We start from the raw sequence: 21,679 nt of genomic DNA on the forward strand, positions 1-21,679 counted from the left end.
TTTCAAGTCCTTACATTTTTTAATTATTTGCTTCAATTTAAATTTGACTAATCAAATTTTCGCGTTAAATTTTTATTCATAAAAAAAATTTTTTTTACCAAGAGGAAATTCTTTTTTAATGACATTAATTTATTTATGTGAACGCGTTACATAAAATGTAAATTAGGAGCTTGTCACTGGGCGTTGTAGCACTAAAAAGTGAGTCAAAAAAAAATTTTTTTTGAATTTCAAAAGATGTCAAGTGTCAACGAGTGTACTTAAAAAATTATGACACACAATACGTACTGTGTATTTTATTTTTTATAATTATAATTTTTAAAAATAGCTGTTTTGTGTTTTTAATTGAACAAATTAAAAAATATCCTGAATCATATAATTTAGTAATAAAGTTTTGTTTACCGTCTCCATCGTACGTCGTTCTCCATTGAATAAATTCACTTAAATAATTGTCACTCAAATAACACCAAATTTAAATTTATAAATGAATCAAAAAACAAAGTGTTAATTGAGTTTGAATAATGTTTAAATTACATTTAAAAGCGATGCATGAACGGCGATACTTTCACGGTGAGAGCTGACACGAGACTGCAAACCGGCGGCACGCCGAAGGGAGCTCTTCAACCTGTCAGGGCCGTATATAAAATATGAAAATTCACGAAGTGGTGGCGCTGTAGTTTCATCAATTCAACCCGCTTGCTTTTCACCACCCGAAAAATTCAACGTAGGAAAAGCTATTTTCAAAGTTTCAATATTCAATTGATCAATTAAATTTTTATATTGTTTAAATCGGGTTTTTTTATTTCAGAAAAAATAAACTTTTATTGAATTTTTAATCTCTTTTAAAGCTGAGAGCAGAGAAATATCTTTGGCAAGGATTATATCCGATCGCTTCCGACTTTATGGCATTTCCGAGGATCAAGACTCGTGATTATGTAAGCCCACCCTCAATACTTTATTGGATAGAGTGACTGTGAATATTAGGCAATATGTACTGTAGTATATTGCAGCTTTATTCACTTCATTTTAAAAAAATTTCGTCCTAAAGTCATTATTTAAATTTAAAATACTAAAAGTAAATTAAAAAAATAAGCACTAATTATTTTTCTTTTCTTTATTTGTTTAAAAGTCGCATAAACTACTAAGGTCATGAGCGACTACGGTAGGGGGTAAACTTTTGAGATTAGAACTCGTTTTATTATTTTTTTTTTGGGCTGAGCAGAATAATACACTTGAATGAATATTGAAAATATTCATTGCTGTACGCTAGACTCGAACCCAGTCCAATGCTTTGGTTAGCAACCGTCGGATCCGATAGGCTACTGAGCGCCTATTAAGTATTGTTAATTTTCGTTTTATAAAAAAAAAAAATAGCTAAAAATGAAGAAAGAAATAAATTTAGATTTTTCCGTGTGAATTTGGTTTCCGGCTATCGACTTATCGTAATCACCGCCATTAGTTAAATAATTAGTTCGTTTTTTATATACTTTACGTTTTTAATAAAAAAATATGTAATCTGGAAAAAAAAAAAAAAAAAAAAAAATCTGGTAAATATCAATTTTTTTTTGCTTTGGAACCCATTTAACTCGTTAAAGATTAATTATAGCTATGATAAAATATCCTCGGGCTTTATCATAACTGTTTGAATTACAGTGTCATAGAAATCTTATCGCTCGGACATTCTCTGGGACACACAAAAAAATTTCTCGTGTCCCTGGTAATAATAATCTTTTATTGACATACTTTTCAAATTTCTGTAATATAGATTCGCTTGCAGCAATCTTATACAACATAATGTTTAATTTTATTGAAAGTGGTAATTCGAATGAAAAATAAAATAAAATTACGATAAAAAGTCAATAACCGATAAGGATTTTCCATTTAGTCGTTTGAATATCGATAAAATGGATAAGATGTTCAATTTGGCAGTCTACTGAGAACCTAAACGAACGGAGTAGTAATTTTCAGGATGACGTAAAATTGATATTTGTCTTGGCTCTACTCCAATATCGAGACAGCTAAAGAATAGAAAAAGTGCTGAGTTGCTTTACGAAGCTGCAATTATATTGCTTTCAACTACACTAATACTTTCGACTCTCAATTCATCAGTTAATAAAAAAATTTATAAATTATTACCAGATAACAGTCTAATCGTCAAAATTTCTGCTATTTCATAATACAAATATGATAAGCTAATATGAATTTTTCTGATAAATCGGCTAATTTAATATTTATAATCATATTTTTTTATATTACGAAAATTGACCAATCACAATTTACGACTTAATTTTCTGGTCTATAAATTATTACATATATGTTTATATAATTGCTTATCTACGATACATGTAGACAAAGATATAACATGGATAAAAAGCAAAATATCGGTTGTATCAACTATTAACTGAGTACATGTAAACATAATCTTACCCACGTTGCCCTTTACGGACTGAACTGCCACCCTTATCGTTACAATATGCACTTGTTTCATGGCTCGTTGACTTGATTTACCCTGACGTCTATTGAAGATTCCTTTATGTAAAAAGATAATAAGATAATATGTAGAAAAAGAAAAATCAAATCTTTATTTATTGGTTCTATGATTTTATATCCTTGGAGAAAATATCCTTCCGTCGAAAAATACCCATGCAAAATATCCATGGATAAAAAATCTTTGAACAAAAATACTAGATATCATAAAAGTATATAACAGAATAATTCAAAAAATACAAAGAGTAAGAAATTTTTTTACACAGAAAAAAAAAATTTCTTGAACCAAGAAAATTGTAAGGAAGACCGAAGTTATTTTGGAGCAAGAAGAAATTTTCTTGGCTTAAAAAAATTTAACTTAGTTCAAAAAATTTTAACTTCATTCAAAAAATTTTCAATCTTCCTTAAGATTTTCTTTATTTAAGAAAATTTACGCTTGACTCAAAAATTTCTTTCTGTGTACAACTTTTATCTTAATAAATACAGAACATAATTCTAAAAAAAAACTAGATGAACTTGAATTGATTAAGATTAAATTACAATTAATAAAATTAGTGAAAAAATTCAATTAATTCAACGTAAATCATGGCTTAGATTTCTAAAACGAAATACATTGAACAAATTCAAAAATAGACCAGCTCATAAGCTCGTTACGATGTTGTGCTTTTTTGTCGTGGATTTTATGAGCGTAATTTTCTCGTTATCTCATAAATAATTTGTCCCATAATTTTTTTACATTTATTCTTCATATTTGTCGGGATATTTTGTAAAAGATATTGCGACAATGCATATTTTGTCACTAAAATATTTTTTCCGAGGATGTTCTGGCAAGGATATTTTATCCGCGAATATCGACGCCGGTTATCTATTCATTGACTGTTCATTTTTATTATTTGTTTTTGCGTGTGTTTTTTTTATTGTTTTTAATCGTTGCGCTAAGATAAATACCATCGCAATAATAAAAAAAAAAACGGAGTTTTATTTTCGTCTGTAAGTGTGAAAAAAGCTATAATTCATGCAAATTTTTTTAGCACCCACAAGGGATACTTAAACGATGGAAATCTCAGTAAGAAAGGCGGTAGAGACGAACATTGGACCAACGTGATATATAGTCTACATATTTTACATTAAGATTCCCTTAGCTTTTTTAAAAATATGCGCAATTAATTTTCATTTGAGTTTGCTTAGTGCTATTCTAGAATTGTAAAAATAGAAAAAAAATTTTCATCTAAATCCAGCTTTTCTATCAGTGTATCTAAGAACATAATCAAGATTTGCAAAAGTAAGTAGAATAATTCTGGACAATAAGTACAATAATATTGATAGAAAAGAATTGAAGCGATGAAAATCGGCTCTTAGATGAAATGAAGTAGTGAATGCTACACGCAATGCAGATAAAAAACGATAAAACGTCTGCCCAAACTTTATTTCCTTCCTTTCTAGACGACTGCAATCCAACTGCTGAACTCAATTTTTTCTATTATTGCGTCATGATTTTGTGTGAAAAAGCAAAAAATAATATCATAAAAAACATTCTTTATTTTTTGATAAATTTTTTAACTTTCCGCTAAGAAAATTAAAAATTTTCAAAAATCGGAAAGTTATTGGTTTTACCCCTAGAAAGCTTTCCTGTAGCACGTGTTCATGTGAGATGAACCCAATTTATAAAACTCTATGATTATTGTTCGTTAATAAACTAAAAACTCTTTTTTTCTTGTGTTTTTAAACAAGACTGTTTAAAATCAATGAAAAAAATATTAAAATTGCTCAGTTTACCAAAAGAAAACTCCGACGAGGATGGGATTCGAACCCACGCGTGCAGAGCACATTGGATTAGCAGTCCAACGCCTTAACCACTCGGCCACCTCGTCCTGCTGCCTCGGGAGCTTTTAAAATGACATACTATAATTTTCTGCTTTTTTTTTTGTGATATCCTAAAGTTGTTACGAACCAGTCATTTTGATCTCAATATTACGAAATGATCTTCCCTAAAATAATACTCTTGAATATTTACCCTAATGAAATTATATTAAAAAGCTTCCGATCCTATTTAAAATATGCGGCTTTTACTACTTTAGCAAAACAATAAAACTATCTTCTTAGAGTTTGTTTTTTTACTGTGATATTATCGTAAAAAATAAAATATTGCCGTAAAGATTAAGGTAGCGTGTAATGTGAAAATTTTTCAAGTAAATTATGAAAAAATTTTTATTAGATGATTACACCAAGACCGATGTATTTTAACAAATTTTAGATTGAATAAAGCCTTGATTTCCAGTGGATTATTCTTCACAAACATTCAAGTTATGATATTATTTCCTCAGACATTCCTTTTATTCATTCCTCATCTTCTGAGTTATCTTCTAAGTCACGCAAGTACTCTGTGAAATTTATTATTCTAATCAAGATCACAACATATTAAAAAAAACTTACTCTACAGATAATTTTTTTAGAAAAATCAGACTCGCGAAATAAATGGATTTACTTGGATAAAAAAAAAATTAATTAATAATTATAAAAGAATTTTAAAAGTCATAAATGTAAAGATAATCGAAATGTATCTCGTAATATTTTGATGCAAAAATGAAACTATTGATCGCTTGGAATTGTATAGTGTAGTAGCGCATTTGGTGCGTTTATAAAAATAATATATTTCATCAAGCGTGGATACAATAAAATATTTATTATCTAAACGGTTAATAAAATTGCTAACGATTTTCAATACTTGGAGGAGGAAAAGGATCACCTACTGTTGATGGCTCGGGATAGGTAGGAAATGTTTGTTGAGGTTGTTCTAATTCTGAAGGGGTTGGAGGAGATAGTGTTGTAGAAGTACTGAAATCCGGGAAAAATAGATCATCCCACCATGACTCTGTAGTTGTTGTTGTAGGTTTAGGTGTTGTAGTAGTGGTAGTAGTTGTAGTCGTAGTGGTAGTAGTAGTTGTTGTTGTGGTTGTAGTCGTAGTTGTTGTTGTAGTTGTGATTGTAGTTGTCGTTGTAGTTGTTGTAGGTTTAGGCGTTGTAGTTGTTGTAGGCTTAGGTGTAGTTGTCGTTGTTGTAGTTGTAGTCGTAGTAGTAGTTGTTGTTGTGGTTGTAGTTGTCGTTGTTGTTGTTGTTGTAGTAGTTGTTGTTGTAGTTGTAGTTGTAGTTGTCGTAGTAGTTGTTGTCGTAGTTGTAGTTGTGGTTGTTGTGGTTGTAGTTGTTGTTTTTGTTGTAAGTTTAGATAAGTCACATGGATAAGGCTCTAAACCATCAGGAAGCCATCGAAACAATTCATACAAAAGGGTTTCATTGGGTCGAGTACCTGTCTCTACAGCATTTATTAGTTTTTGAATACTTTTATTAAGATTTTCTATAATGTAATCCATTAAATTTTCTATTGATTTTGCTTCATATCCGTTTGCACCTATTTGAACAATTAATTTTTGCCGTTCATTCAATAGGTTAAGAATTTGTGTTAATTGTGCAGTAAATATACAACGACGTGGAACTGTGTGAGTAATATTAAGAGCGCACAAATCTTCTTCTGTTAAGTTCCCAGAGAATCTGCTACCTCTCTCTAACCTGCAACAAAAATATTAATAGTCTATAATTGTTTCTTAGGAATTAGAATTGTTGGAATTAACTTATTACACCATCATATTATTTATTAATAATAATAGTATCAACGAGATTACAATATTAATCATAATACTCTGAAAATCACAAGGTTTACAATATTTTCAATAGATAAAGTGTTCTCAACGAACAGTATTCATTACTCACGTATAATAAATTAGTTAAAAAAAAAATTTAATTATTGATACTTTTTTTTTCTAATTGCAAACCTACGATTTTCAGTAATATTATTTATTCAAATTTATTTATCTACCTTTGAGTTAAAAGAGACGTATTACTCGTTTTACAGGTAATATTAATGCTTCTGTCTTGTTCTGAAATAGGTGAATAAAAGCCTGTATTTCTTGCCAAATAATCTATTCTAGCTATGATCACAGGTATATAATTGTTATTTAATTTCATGAGTCACAATAAAATTAATTATTCATTATTACCGTAATTTAAAATACCAAGATCGTGAGAGTTTAATTTCGATACATTTACGTCAATAGCAGTATTTTTGAATTTATCTGAATAAGTGAATATTTTATTATAAGATTCTGCTGTCCAAAGGACAAGCAGAGCTTTATAAATTTGATCAACACTAGATTTCCTCATGGAGATTAAAATTAAACTAAACTAAAATATACGATTAGAATTTAATTACAATGTATACTCACAGTTTTATCAATGACAGATTTATAATTGGATGTTAAATATTGATTATGATTTTAATCCCCGTAAATATAATATATATACCGGAATAAATTGAATACCATAAAAGTTATAAGCAGTATACTTTTATTACAATAATAATGATCATCATCATAATCATAATAATCATGAAAATAATCATGATAATCAAAGAAATAATAATAACATTTTAAATCGACTCAAAGGAGTTAAATGATTTATTGTGCACGGAAAATATTCTCAATATCATTGTTTTTAAATTTATTTCATATCTATTTAATATGTTATGCTTTATTATTAAGGATTTTATAAATAGAAGTATTACACAAGATGATAAAATAATTAACGATAATTCTAAGGTTGTACTTATTATATTATACTTCAATTTTCCTCTTATTGATAATGTTATTAGTTACAATTAAACTTGTTTTATTTTGCTTCGATCTTACGCTGCATAGCTTTGTAAGTGCGTTTTATTATTTCTGGAAAAGGTGGATCTTTAGGGTTAATATTTGTTAATATTTTACGTTCATTTTTTGCGAAAAATTTCAAGAATCCTATTTTTTGTTCCATTTTGTATATTTTTGCAATCAAAACACAATTTTCATATACAACTTTAACGGAGAAGGATTCTTTTAAACAGTATTTTGTCCAAAATCTATGCATTACCCCTTGCATTCGTCTGGCTTTTGCTTTGGGTGATAGTTCGAAAAAATCTAAAAATTCAAGAAAAACATACTTCGTCAATACAATTTTTTTTCCTTCAAAATAATGTATACAAGATAGATATTTGAAAAATCACATATGCAATTCATTAAAAATTGGAATTAAGATTTTTACTTACGAGTACTAATTCGATTTGTTATTCTTTTATGTATTTTTTCATTAAATCTGTGTACTCTCCGAACAATTCTACAAAATAATGATCGACTTTTATTATTTATGCAGTTAACCATTTTTTCAAGGAATTTAACCTTTCTTCTCAACAATTCTTGCACGGTAAATAAGCTTGAGTTTGTTTTCGGACGAACCAATCCATAATGACCCAAATTAGCCATATTAAAATTAATGTCAGACAATACATCCACTTGAGTTATGCCTTGTTTTACTAAAACTAACAGTAAACAAAAAAAAAGTAATGAATAAATACTGATAGATATTCGATGCATTTTGCCACTGACTTTTATTTCACTGTTGACAACTCTTATAAAGCTACGAATATAATTTAACGCTTATCATTTACAAATTTTTAATGCAACAATATATTCATTAGATTGACGTTTCATTGAATTTTATACTTTTTTTTTGACATTACCTGTTGGAAATATTATTTTTTTATTTTATAATTTGTAAAAGCGAAAATAAATAATATCCTACTTTCAATTTTTAATGACAATAATCACTGGTTCAAAAATTATTTTACATTTAACAAAAGCTCGCTTACATCTAATTTATTTTAAACCATCACTTGAGTATAACTGTGTATCATAAAAGTGCACGAGAGAGTAAAGAAAGATCGATAGGGCGTTGCACCCTTATGTGTTGGCACTTGAATAGTTACTCTGTTTTATTGATGAAATAACCAGAAATTTCTTTAATACGCCAAAACGGAAGTAATTTTTAAAGTAATAGTAAAATAAAAATTTTCTTATATTTGTAAAAAATCAATTATTTTAAAATCGATAATTGTTAAAAGAAATAGCCACTGGATACAGCCACTAGACTTCGTAAAAGAACTAGAAATCTTAAAAAAACTAATTTTCATTTTTATCCAATACTTTTTATTTAACATGAAAAAATAATAGATATTCTTCACTAATTTATTGATTGGTTTCAATTTTATTCTTTTGATCAACCTAACTCAAACAAGTGAAAATGTTATCGCTTTTACTATTACTTCTATTCCAGAGACTTTAAAATGGATAACACCTGCTCTACCAGATGCTGCGGTTTCAAAATAAATGTTATTGTTTATAGTATGATGCGGTTTTCTTGCGCAATATGGAGTTAATAGTTTTGTTTTCAGCAATGAAAAAAATAAGAATCTCGGTATTTTATATTGTTAATTTCCAGCGTAGAAAATTTTTAGTTGGAAGAAAATTGAAGCTATAGCTTTGTAAGAACTTTCATAATATTTCGATTGTTTTCTACGAGAAATGAAACATTTTTTTATTTTTTTTTATTTTTTTATTTTTTTTTTTTTTTTTTTAGTTAAAACGTTGAATAACAGTAATAATTTATTTATGAAAAAATAAATTTTTTAACAATCGTTGTTTCCAATATCATACAAAATTTCTTAATTGCGAGTCAATATTTATTACTGTTTAAATATTAAATCAATTATTGATTAATAATTAAAAATTGTGTTATGAGGCGTGCAATATTTCAGGTATGGATATCATTGAAGAGTTCAGCTTATCGTGATTTAAATATTGATTAACCATTCCAAGTATTTATCCAACTGCGAAATTATCAGATCAATTAACCATCGAACTGTTACTATTTACATTCACTTCAATCGGAGTAACTAAAGAAATTTTATTTTTTTAATTTATTGAGCATTGAAACTTTTTTCGTAATAAACAATGGAGAATAACATCCTGTAGATTGCAATTTGGATTATTTTTTTAAATGTCCTTTTGAATTGCATGTTGAATTATCTCATTTATGCTTAACACAACAATAAATAGTAAATGATGCAAGGAACAATGATATAGCAGTTAACAATGGGTTTTTCTTCAATTAACTCGATTGGAAAAATCTCCAATATTTTTTTCCGGAATAAATATTACTTGAAAATTTATTCAATTGAATGAGGTATCAATTTTTAGCTTATAGTTACACAAAACAACTTTTATATTCAATAAAGCATACATTTTCTATTTATGTATCTTTTTCTCTCTCTCCTCCTTTTTTTTACTCGAGGACATTGAACTTATATAATAGTTGAACTAGTACAAACTCGCAATAATAGTAGTGTTATCGAGTTATCAGTTCATATTCTGTTACCTTCAACAATACAATGGAGTCTCTGAAAACAGTCACCAGTAGTTTCAAACAAAGAATGTTAAATTCAATGAAATTTATTTATTAATATTTCAATAATGTGTTTGATTATTAGTCACTTTTACAATTATTTCAATTACCATAAATAGAAAATTTATTTTATTCAGCTACACAATATATTATTTTATATAACTATGAATGATAAGAAAGCTTACATTTAATTAGCACGCAAAAATTAACATTTATCAAGTTTAATTCATAGCTAAAAAAATTGATTTTTAATTTATTACACAGAAAGAAAAATTTTTTGACTGGAGAGATAAATTCTTGGCTCAAGAAAATTTTCGGGTGTCTGAAGTAATTTTTTTTTTAATTCAAATTATCATAAATACTTGATACAATAAATTTTTATATTTGATCAAGATTTTTAGATACTTTAGGGAAGCAAGAAAAAAATTTTCTGAAGACAAAATTTACTTCTATCAAGAACTAAATTTTTTGGAGCAAGAGGCTGAATTTTCTTAAAACAAGAAGATTTTCTTGGCTTAAATAAATTTTCTTCGATCAAGATACGTATTCTTAAAGCAAAAAAATTAATTTTGTTGGAATAAGTGAAATTTCTTGTGTCAAAAAAAATTTTTTTTTTCGCTCAAGAAAATAATTTGGAAGAAAAATATTTTCTTGGCTAAAATGAGCCTTTTTTTCTGTGTATCATTCAATTACAAACTAAAGTTACATTTTTTCATTGTTGCTGCTGAAGAGAATTGATCATCGAATTTTTTTCCTTTAAATTTATAACTAATAAATGCCTAACTGGGATATTAGGTGAAAACTACCGAAAAATTGTCGTCAAAAATAGGTTTTCTAAGTTTTCTAGAAAAGTAGAGCACAGTTATTATTATAAATGGGAATTTATTCAGAAATTTAAAAGACCGTTTAGATAACAAGATTTAAATCACAGAATTACCTTTTATGATTATTTATTGAACAATTATTATGTTGATTACATTTTAGCCTACAATTTTTTACACAGCTCTTCTTCAGAAATTAAATATAAGATTTCCTATCATAGATTGAAATGAAACTGAGAATTGTTTCAGATATAATAAATGCTGCTCGGAGCCATAAGCGATTTATAATAATCACAGCATGGCGATGTTCGTCTTTTATTCCACTCAATAGCAAAGTCAACAATTCCAACAGCATCTACAAAATTCACCGCAACAACATTAGCTGTGTCATAGTATTCTTCGTTGTAAATTTCTAATATCAAAGGCGATATCATATCCGCAGAACTACGAGTAGTTCGATAAGTAGTTGACTTAGTTTCCGGAACGTCTGTGTTACAATCAGGAATGTAATTTGATTTAACTGCAGCTATCACTACTCTCGGTACGTTGAAATGTGCTCTAAAGTTTTAAAGTGTTCAATTTCATGTTTTGAATATCAGAATATTTGATATTAATCTGTTTACTGACCTGTCTTCTGGTACAACTGAATTATATTTGGCGTTATACTCTGCATATATTACTCCGCTAACAACTTCAATTAATTTTTCATTTTCTAATTCTTCATACCTAGGTTTGAGTAGAGAATGGTTTTCAGAGTCAGAAGAATAATCAAGATTTATAATGAGCCGCCGATCTGATTTCCAAATTTCATTCAATGTTAGATTCCATAGATTGGCGGAATTTTTCAGCATTGAGTAGTCTTCGAATTGTTGTTCAAGGAAAATTTCGAATTTATCATAGTCATCGTTTTTTTTGAAACCTATGGGTATATTTTTCAAGTTAGATTATTTTTGCGACAGTTTTATCAAACTTACACTGAGAGAAAAAATTTTTTTTGGAAAAAATGGAAATTGTTGTGACAAGAAATGAATTTGTTGCAAATTTTCAACAATTTTATTTCTTAGTTAGAAAAATAAAAATTTTTCTCACACTAACTCTCTTGTAAAAAAAAAGTTTTCTAAATTTGAAAAAAAAATAACTTCGGAAGAAAATTTTCAAGCTGTCTATTTAAAATTTTTTTTTTAAATCTATAAAAATTTATTTTCATACTGAGTTCTATAAATTAATTTTATATTACAAAATTGCTTATTTTTTTTAGAAAAAAATTTTTCTCCCAGTGCACGCAAAAAAATTAATTAGTACCATCTGAAAAATTTTTGAAAGTCAGTAGAATTATTTCTTTACTTGATTGAAGAAAAAGCTTGATATCCTTTAATTTAGAAAATATTTATAATCAATGTTTATAATTTAAAATATAAACGCCGTTAATATTTTTTATTTACCCAAAATATTCTCGATAAAGATATCTGTTTTAAACACTTTTCATTTGTCCAATATTTGACGGTATCATTAGGATAATAACCAGGTTGAATTTCAATATAACGAACTCCGTAAACTAACTGAGTATATATGTCTTGATTCTAGAAACAAATATATTATAAATTACTACCTAGAAATATTAATGTATAATTCATAAATATAAATACTAATTATGTACTTGTGTGACAGTAAATTTTTCAACATGACTCTCTTTTGGTGGTAAATTTCTTATATATGATCCCGATTTATAGCTTCCTGGTAAAATAATTTCACTTAAACGGTACGGGCCTATTGAGTTTTTCATTTCGTACATCCAGTTACGATGTGTTTTTAAACAAATTATTTTTCTTGGTCTATTATTTCTGATCCAAGCAGCAAAATACTCTGAAGAAAAAAAAATTATGTAATCCACTCAAGAATTTAAAAAATTCTTTTAAATTTCTTTAATAGTTTAAAATCAATTTCATAATTTTATAATGATCCGCGGAAAAAAGAAAAATAGAAAAATTACATTATAAAATGTAACGTGACAAAAATGTTATTTCGAACTGTAATTTTTCTAATTTTTATATTGTGATAAATTTTGGGGTAAAAAATTATTATGCTTGAGATATTTTTGCTGAGAAATTTTGATATGGGTAATTTTTGCGGATTAATAAAGGCGGGGAGCGGTTTTGAATACGACAGGACACTTATTACTATTTACAATGTAATTTTTCGAGTTTTCTTTTTTCCGTGCATAAAAACGTAAAAAAAAGAACAAACTGTTTTATGATTCAAGAAAATTCTTGATTCTCTTTTAAATCTCTGATAACGTTTCATTAACTCAATTTATGAATTTGAAGATAAATGTATCAATTACACTGAAGTCTCGCCAACTTTTTTGTTCTTTAACTTTGACTTCCTACTATATCTTCAACATTTTCCTATAAATTTAAGACACTTTAGAATCAAAGTTGGAGAGACTTCACTGCATTAAAAAAGTAAATTAATAATTTATTTGCAAATAACCGATTCTATTAATTTACTATTACTTGTTTTTACTTACCTAAACAAAAGTCTACCTGAGATGTTGCAATAAAATTACTTAAAAACGATATTTTCAACGGAGTTTTCACACTACCACTATAAATATTTGGCTTATGCGTAAAAAGTAGAGTTGCATTGTTTTTTTTTGGATTTCTGTTATAAATAGCCACTATATCCCCCTTAATAAAATTTTTGTTGTACCAATAAATACTAATTTTACGATCAAGATTCTTATCAATTTCTGCCGAACGTGTCATAATTAACTGTGCATCTTTAAAATCGTCGATTGTTGTACAACTTTTTGAAAAAACTACACTAATATTAAGACTAATAAAAATTGCAATTAAGTCACGACTTGAAATTAACATTTCTCTTTTCTAGTTAATCGTTTAAAAATATTTGAAAATAATATCACACTAAAAATTCTAAAAACCAAAATGATGCTCATTAACACGGTTTGTTCAAATATACTTTTATATATATATATTTTTTTTTTTTGTAGTTTACACATAAAAAGTCTACTTCTTTCGAAAACTAGCAAATTAAACAAGATCTATTAGTTAAAATTACTTAATAGCAATCATTAAAAAGAACTTGTTCGGGAACTTAATGACATATTTCTTCTTGAAATAAAATTTTGAGTTTCGACATAAAAATCGACTAAAAATAAACATTAATTGGTGTACTATTGTTAATCATAGTTTGATAGATTATTTTTGATTTTATTGATGTAATATTTTTTCAACATATCTGTTTCGAATTGTTAGAGTTAAAAATATCCTTATTTCATCGTTGAAATCAGTAAATACAGGATGTAGACGGGTAGCGGTATTTTAAAATAAATCATTCGACTTTGATATGTTATAGAACTAGTCCTTTGAATATTGCAACTTTATCCCGTAACTGCAACAGTAGCAGTCCTGCTAAAATTCATACAAGACCTTGGTTTTATGACTTTACTTTTTTTTACCCTTTTAAAAATCAATTCGATTATTCTAAAAGCTGAATCATCTAAAATAAATTAAATTAAGGATGTGGCTAACATATGAATAAAAAAACGTTAAATGAAAAATAAAAAATTTATTTTTTCATGATTTGAATACAAAAATTCTTACACTAAGAAATTCTTCTTGGTTTAAGTAAATTTTACTTGATTTAAAAATTTTTTGTCTTGATTCAAGACAACGAAACTCTTTAAAATTATTTCCTTGGTTCAAGAAGTTTTCTCTTGATCCAAATTAATTTTTTTTTCTGTGTAATACTCATATAATCATCATAATCATTTAAAAAAAAATTTTATCCTCTGAACTCTTAAAACATTTACGTTCAATACTACTCTGATCATCACAGTCAGTTGAATCAACAAGTAACAGTTGTCTTTGCTACTCCATTTATCAAAGCCACGTTTGACAGTATGTTTATTTCCTAGTGGAAATAATTAATCGTCAGTTAATGTGGATTTACAAGAATCACAATCAAGCCCGTCGTAAAGTGCGCCTCTTCATCGCTTTCAAGAATGCTGATCTGTGGCTCTATCTGTGCTCTATCAACAGAACTCGCATAATGACTACCACCAGTTCGTACAAGCTCACAACGGCCATGCCCGCAACCGATCACACGTGAACTCATTTATTCACGTCGAAACAAATAACTTTTATATCAAACACCCCTAATAGCCAATTGGTCGCAACTTTTTGTCAATCTACTTCCCCCTATGTCAACTCAATGCTATTTGTGTTAATTGGAAATTTATTCAAATTCATTGCGTCAATGATTTTGAGTTTCATTCATTTCATTGACTTTATTTCTGAGAAATTTAATTTTTTACAAAAGCAAATACTTTCTTGGACAAATACTCACATGAACCTGTCACAATCTTCTCTCTTTTTTTTTTTAATCCCTCAATTTTAATCCCTCAATCAGCAAGAAGATACTACGACGCTTTTGACTACATCACGCGTTGAATAAAATTTAATTTGAATTTATAAAAGTCTACTAAATTTATTCAAGTTACACTAAAGAAAAGATGAGTGTATTCTCAAATTATTAATTTCTTATATTTTTTTATTGAAAAATATCTATAAAGTTCAACCAAATTATTTAACAAGCTAACATAAAATTAATTACCAGCTATTTAAATTACTGTTCCATTGTTAGAAATCCCAAATACAGAATACATGATGTTATCGGTAACATCTGGTTTCATTTCATTAATTTCCTTTATTTTATTCTTAATTAGTACTGTTGATTGGTATTCAATTTCGCGTAATACTTGATTTCGGGCGAATACCGTAAGCACTTTAGTAAGAACATTAATAAAGTGATCTGACAGGTGGCCTTCTAATCTGATTGTAAAATCACTAAATTGAAAAGAAAATAAGATGATTGATTACCGATAAGTAATTAAAACAATTAGTTACAATTGTAAGCATTCGACTTACTCAACATCAACGAATTTGAAGAATTCGAGCTTAAGAAATTGAGTTTTCAAATCCAGTGTTCCTAAAACTCGTATTCGGAGATTTCGAAACCTTCCAGTAAAAGAACCTTTTCGCGTTAGGAATAAGTATCTCATTGTGTAGTCACCGTTCACCTTAAACGAAAAAATTTATTTTTAATAAAATCATTATAATTTTTAATGTTATTCGAAAATAATAACTTTTGAATTTTTTCAAAACTTTCAATTTTTTTCTGTGAACAAGTAAAAATAAATGAAAATTACATAAAGGTTATCCCAACCAAGATCAAAGTCATAATAAAGAAATTTATTATTATAACGTAGAATTACGTCTCCAGTCCGTTCAATTCTAACAAGATTTTGTATCCAGCCTCTTTGTAGGTGAACTTTGCCCACTCCTAACTGTAAAATAAAAAAATTTATCACGATTATCAAAAAAATTAGTATTTAAAATTAAATTTATCTACATGAATCACAACACCGTACATCAGAAAATGTTATAATATGATCTGGCATTTGCAACGGTTCCATTCCATTTTTTTTCATGTAATTTCGGATCAATGGTAAATTTACGTCAAAACTGTCATTTAGAATGATTGCTGTTGTTTGTGATCCCTTTTTAGATCTAGAAAATAAAATTCACGCTAAAATATTTTTTATCCAAATTAAACATAAACACCTGTGTTGATGATTTTTTTATGCACCGATAAAATATTAACTTGATGCAAAAAAAAATCTTGAACCAAGAACACCAGTTTTTCATTCAAGATTTTTTTTTTTTTTTTGAGTCAAGTTAACTTTTCTATCAGTGCACAAGCTTAGTGTTAATTCAACACAATCTCTGTGTAATGATAGAGAAACTAAACTTTGTGTTAAGGAGCACAACCAGAGTGAAATTTACAAAAAATTGATTTTTTTCTTCATATTTTGATAGGTAATACCTTTAAAAATAATATATTAAAATTTCAAATCGATATCTCAAATAGTTTTTGAATTACAGCCACTTAAATTTTCTACCGTGTAATTAATATTCAATTTTTTGAATGATTAATTACACAGAAAAATCTTTTTTAGCTGTACAATAAAAAATACTTACCCTATCTGTTGTTTAACATCTTGATACGGAAAAGCGTGAATGGATGCGATAGTTACGATTGTTATAAAAAACAAGAAGTTATAAATCATGATGATAGATATGCACCGATTAAAAATTCGCAGCAACCTGACATGACCACAAGAGATCTGCAAATTTTTATAAAATTTATTTATATTGATATCATTAATTTACTTCTATCTTATCTTTAAGTCGTTTATCTATTAGATAAACTCAAAAATTGATTGAATAAGTTAAAAAATAATAATCTGAGTTTTCTTGTTGTCACTGATTAAATTTTAGGCCACAAAAATATTGTTATAGATGAACTTTGATAAAATAACTATCAAGAAGCTATTTAATATTTAAATAATATTAATGTAATTATTAATTAAGAATAAAAATTAAGTAATTAAAGATATTCAATGTCATTTGTAGCTTATTAAAAAAAATATATCGAGTAAGTAGTGTTTAAATCGCACTATCTGAACTTTCTTCAGATTTTAGAATTTTTTTTTCTTCTCTCATAAAAAATGGACCTGAAGAGAGAGCTTAACAAAGTGAAACCAATCTGTGTTAGATTGTATTATATAGGTCAACGTCCTTATTGCAATGATAACTTTTACTTTCACGAATAGTATAACACTTTTACCTTCATACAGGACAGAGATTTTACTTTTGATGACCTCGAAAAATGAGGTTTAAGTTTCACTTTCGTCGGCCGAATAACCCGGTGACCTGACTTAAATCCTAAGTTCCATTTGAACTACTTTCTCTCTTTCGCTCAGATCATTCACTTATGATAAGCATATTAGATAATAAATGATTTTTCTCAGCATGTTTACATTTATTTAAAAAGATAATTTTGATATTCCAATTTTTAATATCTCAATCGAATATTTTCATGTTTATCAGTTTAATACCTTTCAAGTAGCTTATTTTTGTAATAAACATCCATCATCTCAATTAATTATTTATCAATAAATCTATTTATGCTTATCATTAATTTATCAATCGGTGAAATTTTATAACATTTTATTTACTTATAAAAATTTTTGTTAAGATTATTCAGAACTTCCACGTCTTATAAATTTAATTTAATGCGTCATTTTTACTTTTAACTAGATTTTTACTATTTCAATCATGGTTAAAACGTTTCATGGTTGAAACGTAAAAAATTATAGTTTAAGTCTTTATAAAAAAATTTATTACTTATATTTGTATGTAAAATTTTAAACCTAGAAAATAAAAATTCTTCATAAAACCAAAAAAAAAAAGCGCTTCACAATTTTTTAGTTCTAATGAGAATTTGAATTTCGCGCCACACGCACGATTTGAATCTTAACCAATAAGAAATCAGCTACCATTTTCTTTTGACAATTCTCGGAATTTCGATAATTTTTAAACTAAATGAATTTGAATTCAATCATAAATTTAATGTTATAGAAAAATTCAAATAATTTTTAAGTTCTGTATGAAAACCTAAAGTATAAATTATGTTATCAAAAATATTTTAGTCGATTTCTAATTTGTTTGATGCAAACAAAGTAGATATTCTAAACTCAACAGAGGAGGAGAAATGATGTCTGTAGGACAACAGTCTTCCATCTATGTTAGCACACTGTAGCATACTCCTAGTAGTGTCAATGACGATAAAGTAAAAGCTTTAAACACCCTATTTTTTTATAGTTTATATTTATATTTTGTTTTTTTATTTTTCAAAAAATTATATCACCTAAAAATAAAATATAATAATTTTCAAAAAATTTATAACTCAAGATTTCTTCTTAAAGAAAAGTTAAGATCTAACTAATCAACGTATTTTTTTCTGGATTCGAATTAGTTCTGATATTGACGGATTTAGATAACAGAATATCAACATGTGTTCTATCAGTATAAATGGAATTTAATGATTTGTTTAAAGTATTATAGGCTGAAAATTAATCTCGAGAATGCTGTTAACTGTAACATTAATACATGTTATTTTGCATAGTGTTGGTGGTGATAAATGGTTAATAAAATCTCATTTAAATGTACCTGATGCAAGAGTCTCGTATTAGATGTAGTTAACATAATTATTTATTTAATTGTTATTTTAAGTTTAAAATTTTTTTTTGAATGTATTAATTTATAAAAATGCGAAAATTGTGGTGGTATCTCGATTTTCTCATATTTATTACGCTTATATTAATTGTGATTTACGCCTGGACACCGGTATTATACGATAACACTAAAAGAACTTATCAGGTAATCAAAATTATATTATTGAATTATTAAAGTTTTTTATTATTGAAGCTAGTGCGATATTTAGGAACAATCATAGTGGCAGCAGTATGTACCTATATTATTTTTTTTCTTCATTGAACATTTATAAAATCTATTCACGATAAAAAATTTTCTGTGATTAAATGAAAAAAGTTTATGTTAAATATTTTAAGCTTCAATTTTTTGATTTAAAACAATTTTTTTTAATTTTTAAACTAAAATAGTAAATATATAGTAAACTTTTTTTTTTTTTTTTTTTTTTTTTTTTTTTCATTTATTTATACTACTGATAAAAAGAATTGAATTAATCTAAATAGGTAGTTCAAAAAAGATGGCATTACTCACCGGGAGAATATAAAAAAGTGAAGACTATTCTTTACTGGAATACTATGTACGCAGAAAAACATAAAGACTTTATGTTTGGCGATGGAGATATCTTCAAAAATTGCCCAGTACCTCATTGCTATGTGACTTCTGACAGAAAATTATTCAATTTTATAACTGATTATGATGCCATCCTATTTCATGGAATCGAAATGCAGCTAAATGATCTCCCGATTTATAGATCGACTCATCAGCGTTACATATATTTTTCATGGGAATCTCCAGTTTCTAGGTATATACTATTATCCAATTTTTATGAAAATTAAAATTCAAATTCAGTCATTTTTATCCATATTTTTTGGTAATTGCAATTTCTTTCATTTTCTTTTTATGTAGTAATTAGTGCACAGAACAAACAAATTTCTTGCGTCCAGAAATTTTGACTTGAAGAAATTTTCAGTTTTCTTTGATATTTTCTTAAGCTAAAAAAATCGATATCAGGCGTCTTGATCCCCCGACAAAATATCCCCTATCACAAAAAAACTCTGACAAGTTATCCTTCAAATTCGTTATAGTTTTCAAAAATTTTAATAAAAAAAAAATTATTAAAAAGCACAATGTTAAAAGGGCACAACACGATTACCCGCGTTTTCTTAAACTTTTTTAATTTTTTAAATAATAAAAATATTTTTAATTTTCTTGAAAAATACGCGCTTCAAAATGTTCCCTTAATTAATAAAAATATTTATAATTTTCCTAATAAATACTTGTCGGGGATATTTTGTCTGAAAATATTTTGTCCGGAGATGAAAACGCATGGAACCGTAATATTATTATTAAATTATTGATTTTTAATGTTTCAGGCCGTTAAATGATTTTCAATTCGTTTTTAACCCAAATTTTTACAACTGGACAATGTCATATCGATTGGATTCCGATATAAGAAGGCCTTATGGTCAAGTTAGAGAAATTGAAAGTGATAAAATAATTGCACCACCACTCGATCCCGATGGTATTGTTAAATGGCGATCGTATGATGACAAATACATTCCAACTGATAAAGAAATGTCTATTATAAAAGGTAAAAAAAAAATGGCCGCTTGGTTTGTTTCACATTGTGAGACTAATTCTCAAAGAGAAATATTGGTTGCCAATCTTCAGCAGTACTTTCAGGTATTATAAAAGTTATTTTTTATAATTATTTTTTATAATTTTCTAAACATTTTCAGAAGTAAAATTTTTTAATTTATACTTTAAGTATTTTTTGTTTTATATCATGTAAGAAAATTTCATGCAAAATTATTGAACATAAATTACAATAACATGAAATTCAATTTTTATTCTGAAAAAAATTTTTTTTTCTTTAATAAATTAATTACTTGTGGAGTAAAAATAAAATTTTTACAATTGTTTATTTCTGGAATTTTTATTAATTAATCTTAAATAGATAATACCTAAAATACAAAATATCAGAAAGAAGATTTAATTTAATATTTGATACAAGATCACTTGACTATAAATATTTATTTCTTATCATATAAATTTTTATTAATTTAATAAACTATTTACAGATTGATGTTTACGGAAAATGTGGTGATAAACAGTGTAATAAGACAACGAACCATGATTGTCATAATCTTGTTGAGCGAGATTATTATTTTTACTTATCATTTGAAAATACTCTTTGTAAAGATTACATAACTGAAAAATTATTTTTACCGATGCAAAAATACGTTATTCCGATTGTTTACGGTGGTGCCGATTACTCACAATTTATTCCACCACATTCCTACATCGACGTGAGAACTTTCAATGATACTCGACACTTGGCTAAATTTTTATTAAAATTATCAGCGAATCCAGCTGTGTACGCTAAATATTTTTGGTGGAAAAAATATTATTCTATCGAAGACACAAATGAATCAACGCTTTGTGATCTCTGTGAAAAACTTCATGATACATCATTGCCACGAAAAAGTATTGAAAATTTCAAAAAGTATTACATAAAAAATCAGTGCGTTTACACAAAATTAGTTAACGCAACCGATGAATAAAAAAGAAAATACAATTCCCTGTATTTTTATCAAAGACTTGCGAATTTAAAATTTTGAAGTTTTTATACAAACAAAATTTACATCTACTTATTATCTATAAATTTTTTTTTTACTCAAGCATTTTTTTATAAAACAATAAATTACCTCAAAAAATTTTTTAACTAAATTTAATAATTATAAAAAATACGGGCTTGATAATTATTATAAATTGTACAACATATCTACAAGAAAAAAATAAAATTCTAATCTTATTTGATCAGAAAAAAAGAGTAGAGATGAGGTTAGCTGGCATTAACAATTATGACAATAAATAAATAAAAATAATAATTATTACTATTTAATAATT

At 26.8% G+C, this 21,679-nt stretch overlaps 4 protein-coding genes and 1 non-coding gene across 5 annotated transcripts in view; 1 reads left to right on the forward strand and 4 right to left on the reverse strand.

Annotated features, from left to right (window-relative positions):
- The window catches only part of LOC141524388 (uncharacterized), a 43,109-nt gene extending 42,560 nt beyond the window's left edge, over positions 1 to 549 (reverse strand). The window contains exon 1 of the mRNA XM_074238239.1: positions 400 to 549. The gene's annotated coding sequence lies outside the window, so the exon portion shown is untranslated. The remainder of the gene's footprint in view (positions 1 to 399) is intronic.
- Positions 550 to 4,273: 3,724 nt separating this feature from the next.
- Positions 4,274 to 4,355, reverse strand: Trnas-gcu (transfer RNA serine (anticodon GCU)). The gene has a single exon. It is a non-coding gene; the product is annotated as a tRNA-Ser (tRNA).
- An 837-nt stretch (positions 4,356 to 5,192) lies between these two features.
- LOC141526675 (uncharacterized) lies at positions 5,193 to 6,699 on the reverse strand. Its single transcript, XM_074241746.1, has 3 exons — positions 6,537 to 6,699; positions 6,356 to 6,416; positions 5,193 to 6,048 (listed from the first exon to the last, which is right to left on the reverse strand). The coding sequence occupies exons 1-3, from the start codon at positions 6,697 to 6,699 to the stop codon at positions 5,193 to 5,195; spliced, it is 1,080 nt and encodes a 359-aa protein (XP_074097847.1).
- An 8,483-nt stretch (positions 6,700 to 15,182) lies between these two features.
- LOC141525634 (uncharacterized) lies at positions 15,183 to 16,831 on the reverse strand. Its single transcript, XM_074240196.1, has 5 exons — positions 16,694 to 16,831; positions 16,084 to 16,222; positions 15,862 to 15,999; positions 15,581 to 15,732; positions 15,183 to 15,499 (listed from the first exon to the last, which is right to left on the reverse strand). Exons 1-5 carry the CDS (start codon positions 16,780 to 16,782, stop codon positions 15,274 to 15,276), a joined length of 744 nt encoding a protein of 247 aa, XP_074096297.1. The 5' UTR covers positions 16,783 to 16,831; the 3' UTR covers positions 15,183 to 15,273.
- A 1,493-nt stretch (positions 16,832 to 18,324) lies between these two features.
- On the forward strand, positions 18,325 to 21,665 carry LOC141531160 (alpha-(1,3)-fucosyltransferase C-like). The gene is made up of 4 exons (XM_074248766.1): positions 18,325 to 18,937; positions 19,273 to 19,571; positions 20,143 to 20,452; positions 20,851 to 21,665. The coding sequence occupies exons 1-4, from the start codon at positions 18,827 to 18,829 to the stop codon at positions 21,331 to 21,333; spliced, it is 1,203 nt and encodes a 400-aa protein (XP_074104867.1). The 5' UTR covers positions 18,325 to 18,826; the 3' UTR covers positions 21,334 to 21,665.
- The last annotated feature ends 14 nt before the right edge of the window (positions 21,666 to 21,679 follow it).

This window comes from Cotesia typhae, unplaced genomic scaffold, assembly GCF_013202065.1.
Source record: "Cotesia typhae breed Kobodo isofemale line unplaced genomic scaffold, CoteBio_Ctyphae contig_11, whole genome shotgun sequence".
Classification (NCBI taxonomy): Eukaryota; Metazoa; Arthropoda; class Insecta; order Hymenoptera; family Braconidae; genus Cotesia; species Cotesia typhae.

Excerpts from the sequence above, each read along its gene's own strand:
- LOC141525634 (XM_074240196.1), bottom strand. The coding sequence starts at position 16,782 with ATGATTTATAACTTCTTGTTTTTTATAACAATCGTAACTATCGCATCC. Across the intron at positions 16,000-16,083 it reads ATATTATAACATTTTCTGAT|TTAGGAGTGGGCAAAGTTCA; the intron begins GTACGGTGTTGT and ends TTTATTTTACAG. Across the intron at positions 15,733-15,861 it reads TTGGTTGGGATAACCTTTAT|GTGAACGGTGACTACACAAT; the intron begins GTAATTTTCATT and ends TTTTCGTTTAAG.
- LOC141526675 (XM_074241746.1), bottom strand. The coding sequence starts at position 6,699 with ATGAGGAAATCTAGTGTTGATCAAATTTATAAAGCTCTGCTTGTCCTT. Across the intron at positions 6,417-6,536 it reads TCTTGGTATTTTAAATTACG|AACAAGACAGAAGCATTAAT; the intron begins GTAATAATGAAT and ends CACCTATTTCAG. Across the intron at positions 6,049-6,355 it reads ACGTCTCTTTTAACTCAAAG|GTTAGAGAGAGGTAGCAGAT; the intron begins GTAGATAAATAA and ends TTTTTGTTGCAG.
- LOC141531160 (XM_074248766.1), top strand. The coding sequence starts at position 18,827 with ATGCGAAAATTGTGGTGGTATCTCGATTTTCTCATATTTATTACGCTT. Across the intron at positions 18,938-19,272 it reads ACACTAAAAGAACTTATCAG|GTAGTTCAAAAAAGATGGCA; the intron begins GTAATCAAAATT and ends TAATCTAAATAG. Across the intron at positions 20,453-20,850 it reads ATCTTCAGCAGTACTTTCAG|ATTGATGTTTACGGAAAATG; the intron begins GTATTATAAAAG and ends AACTATTTACAG.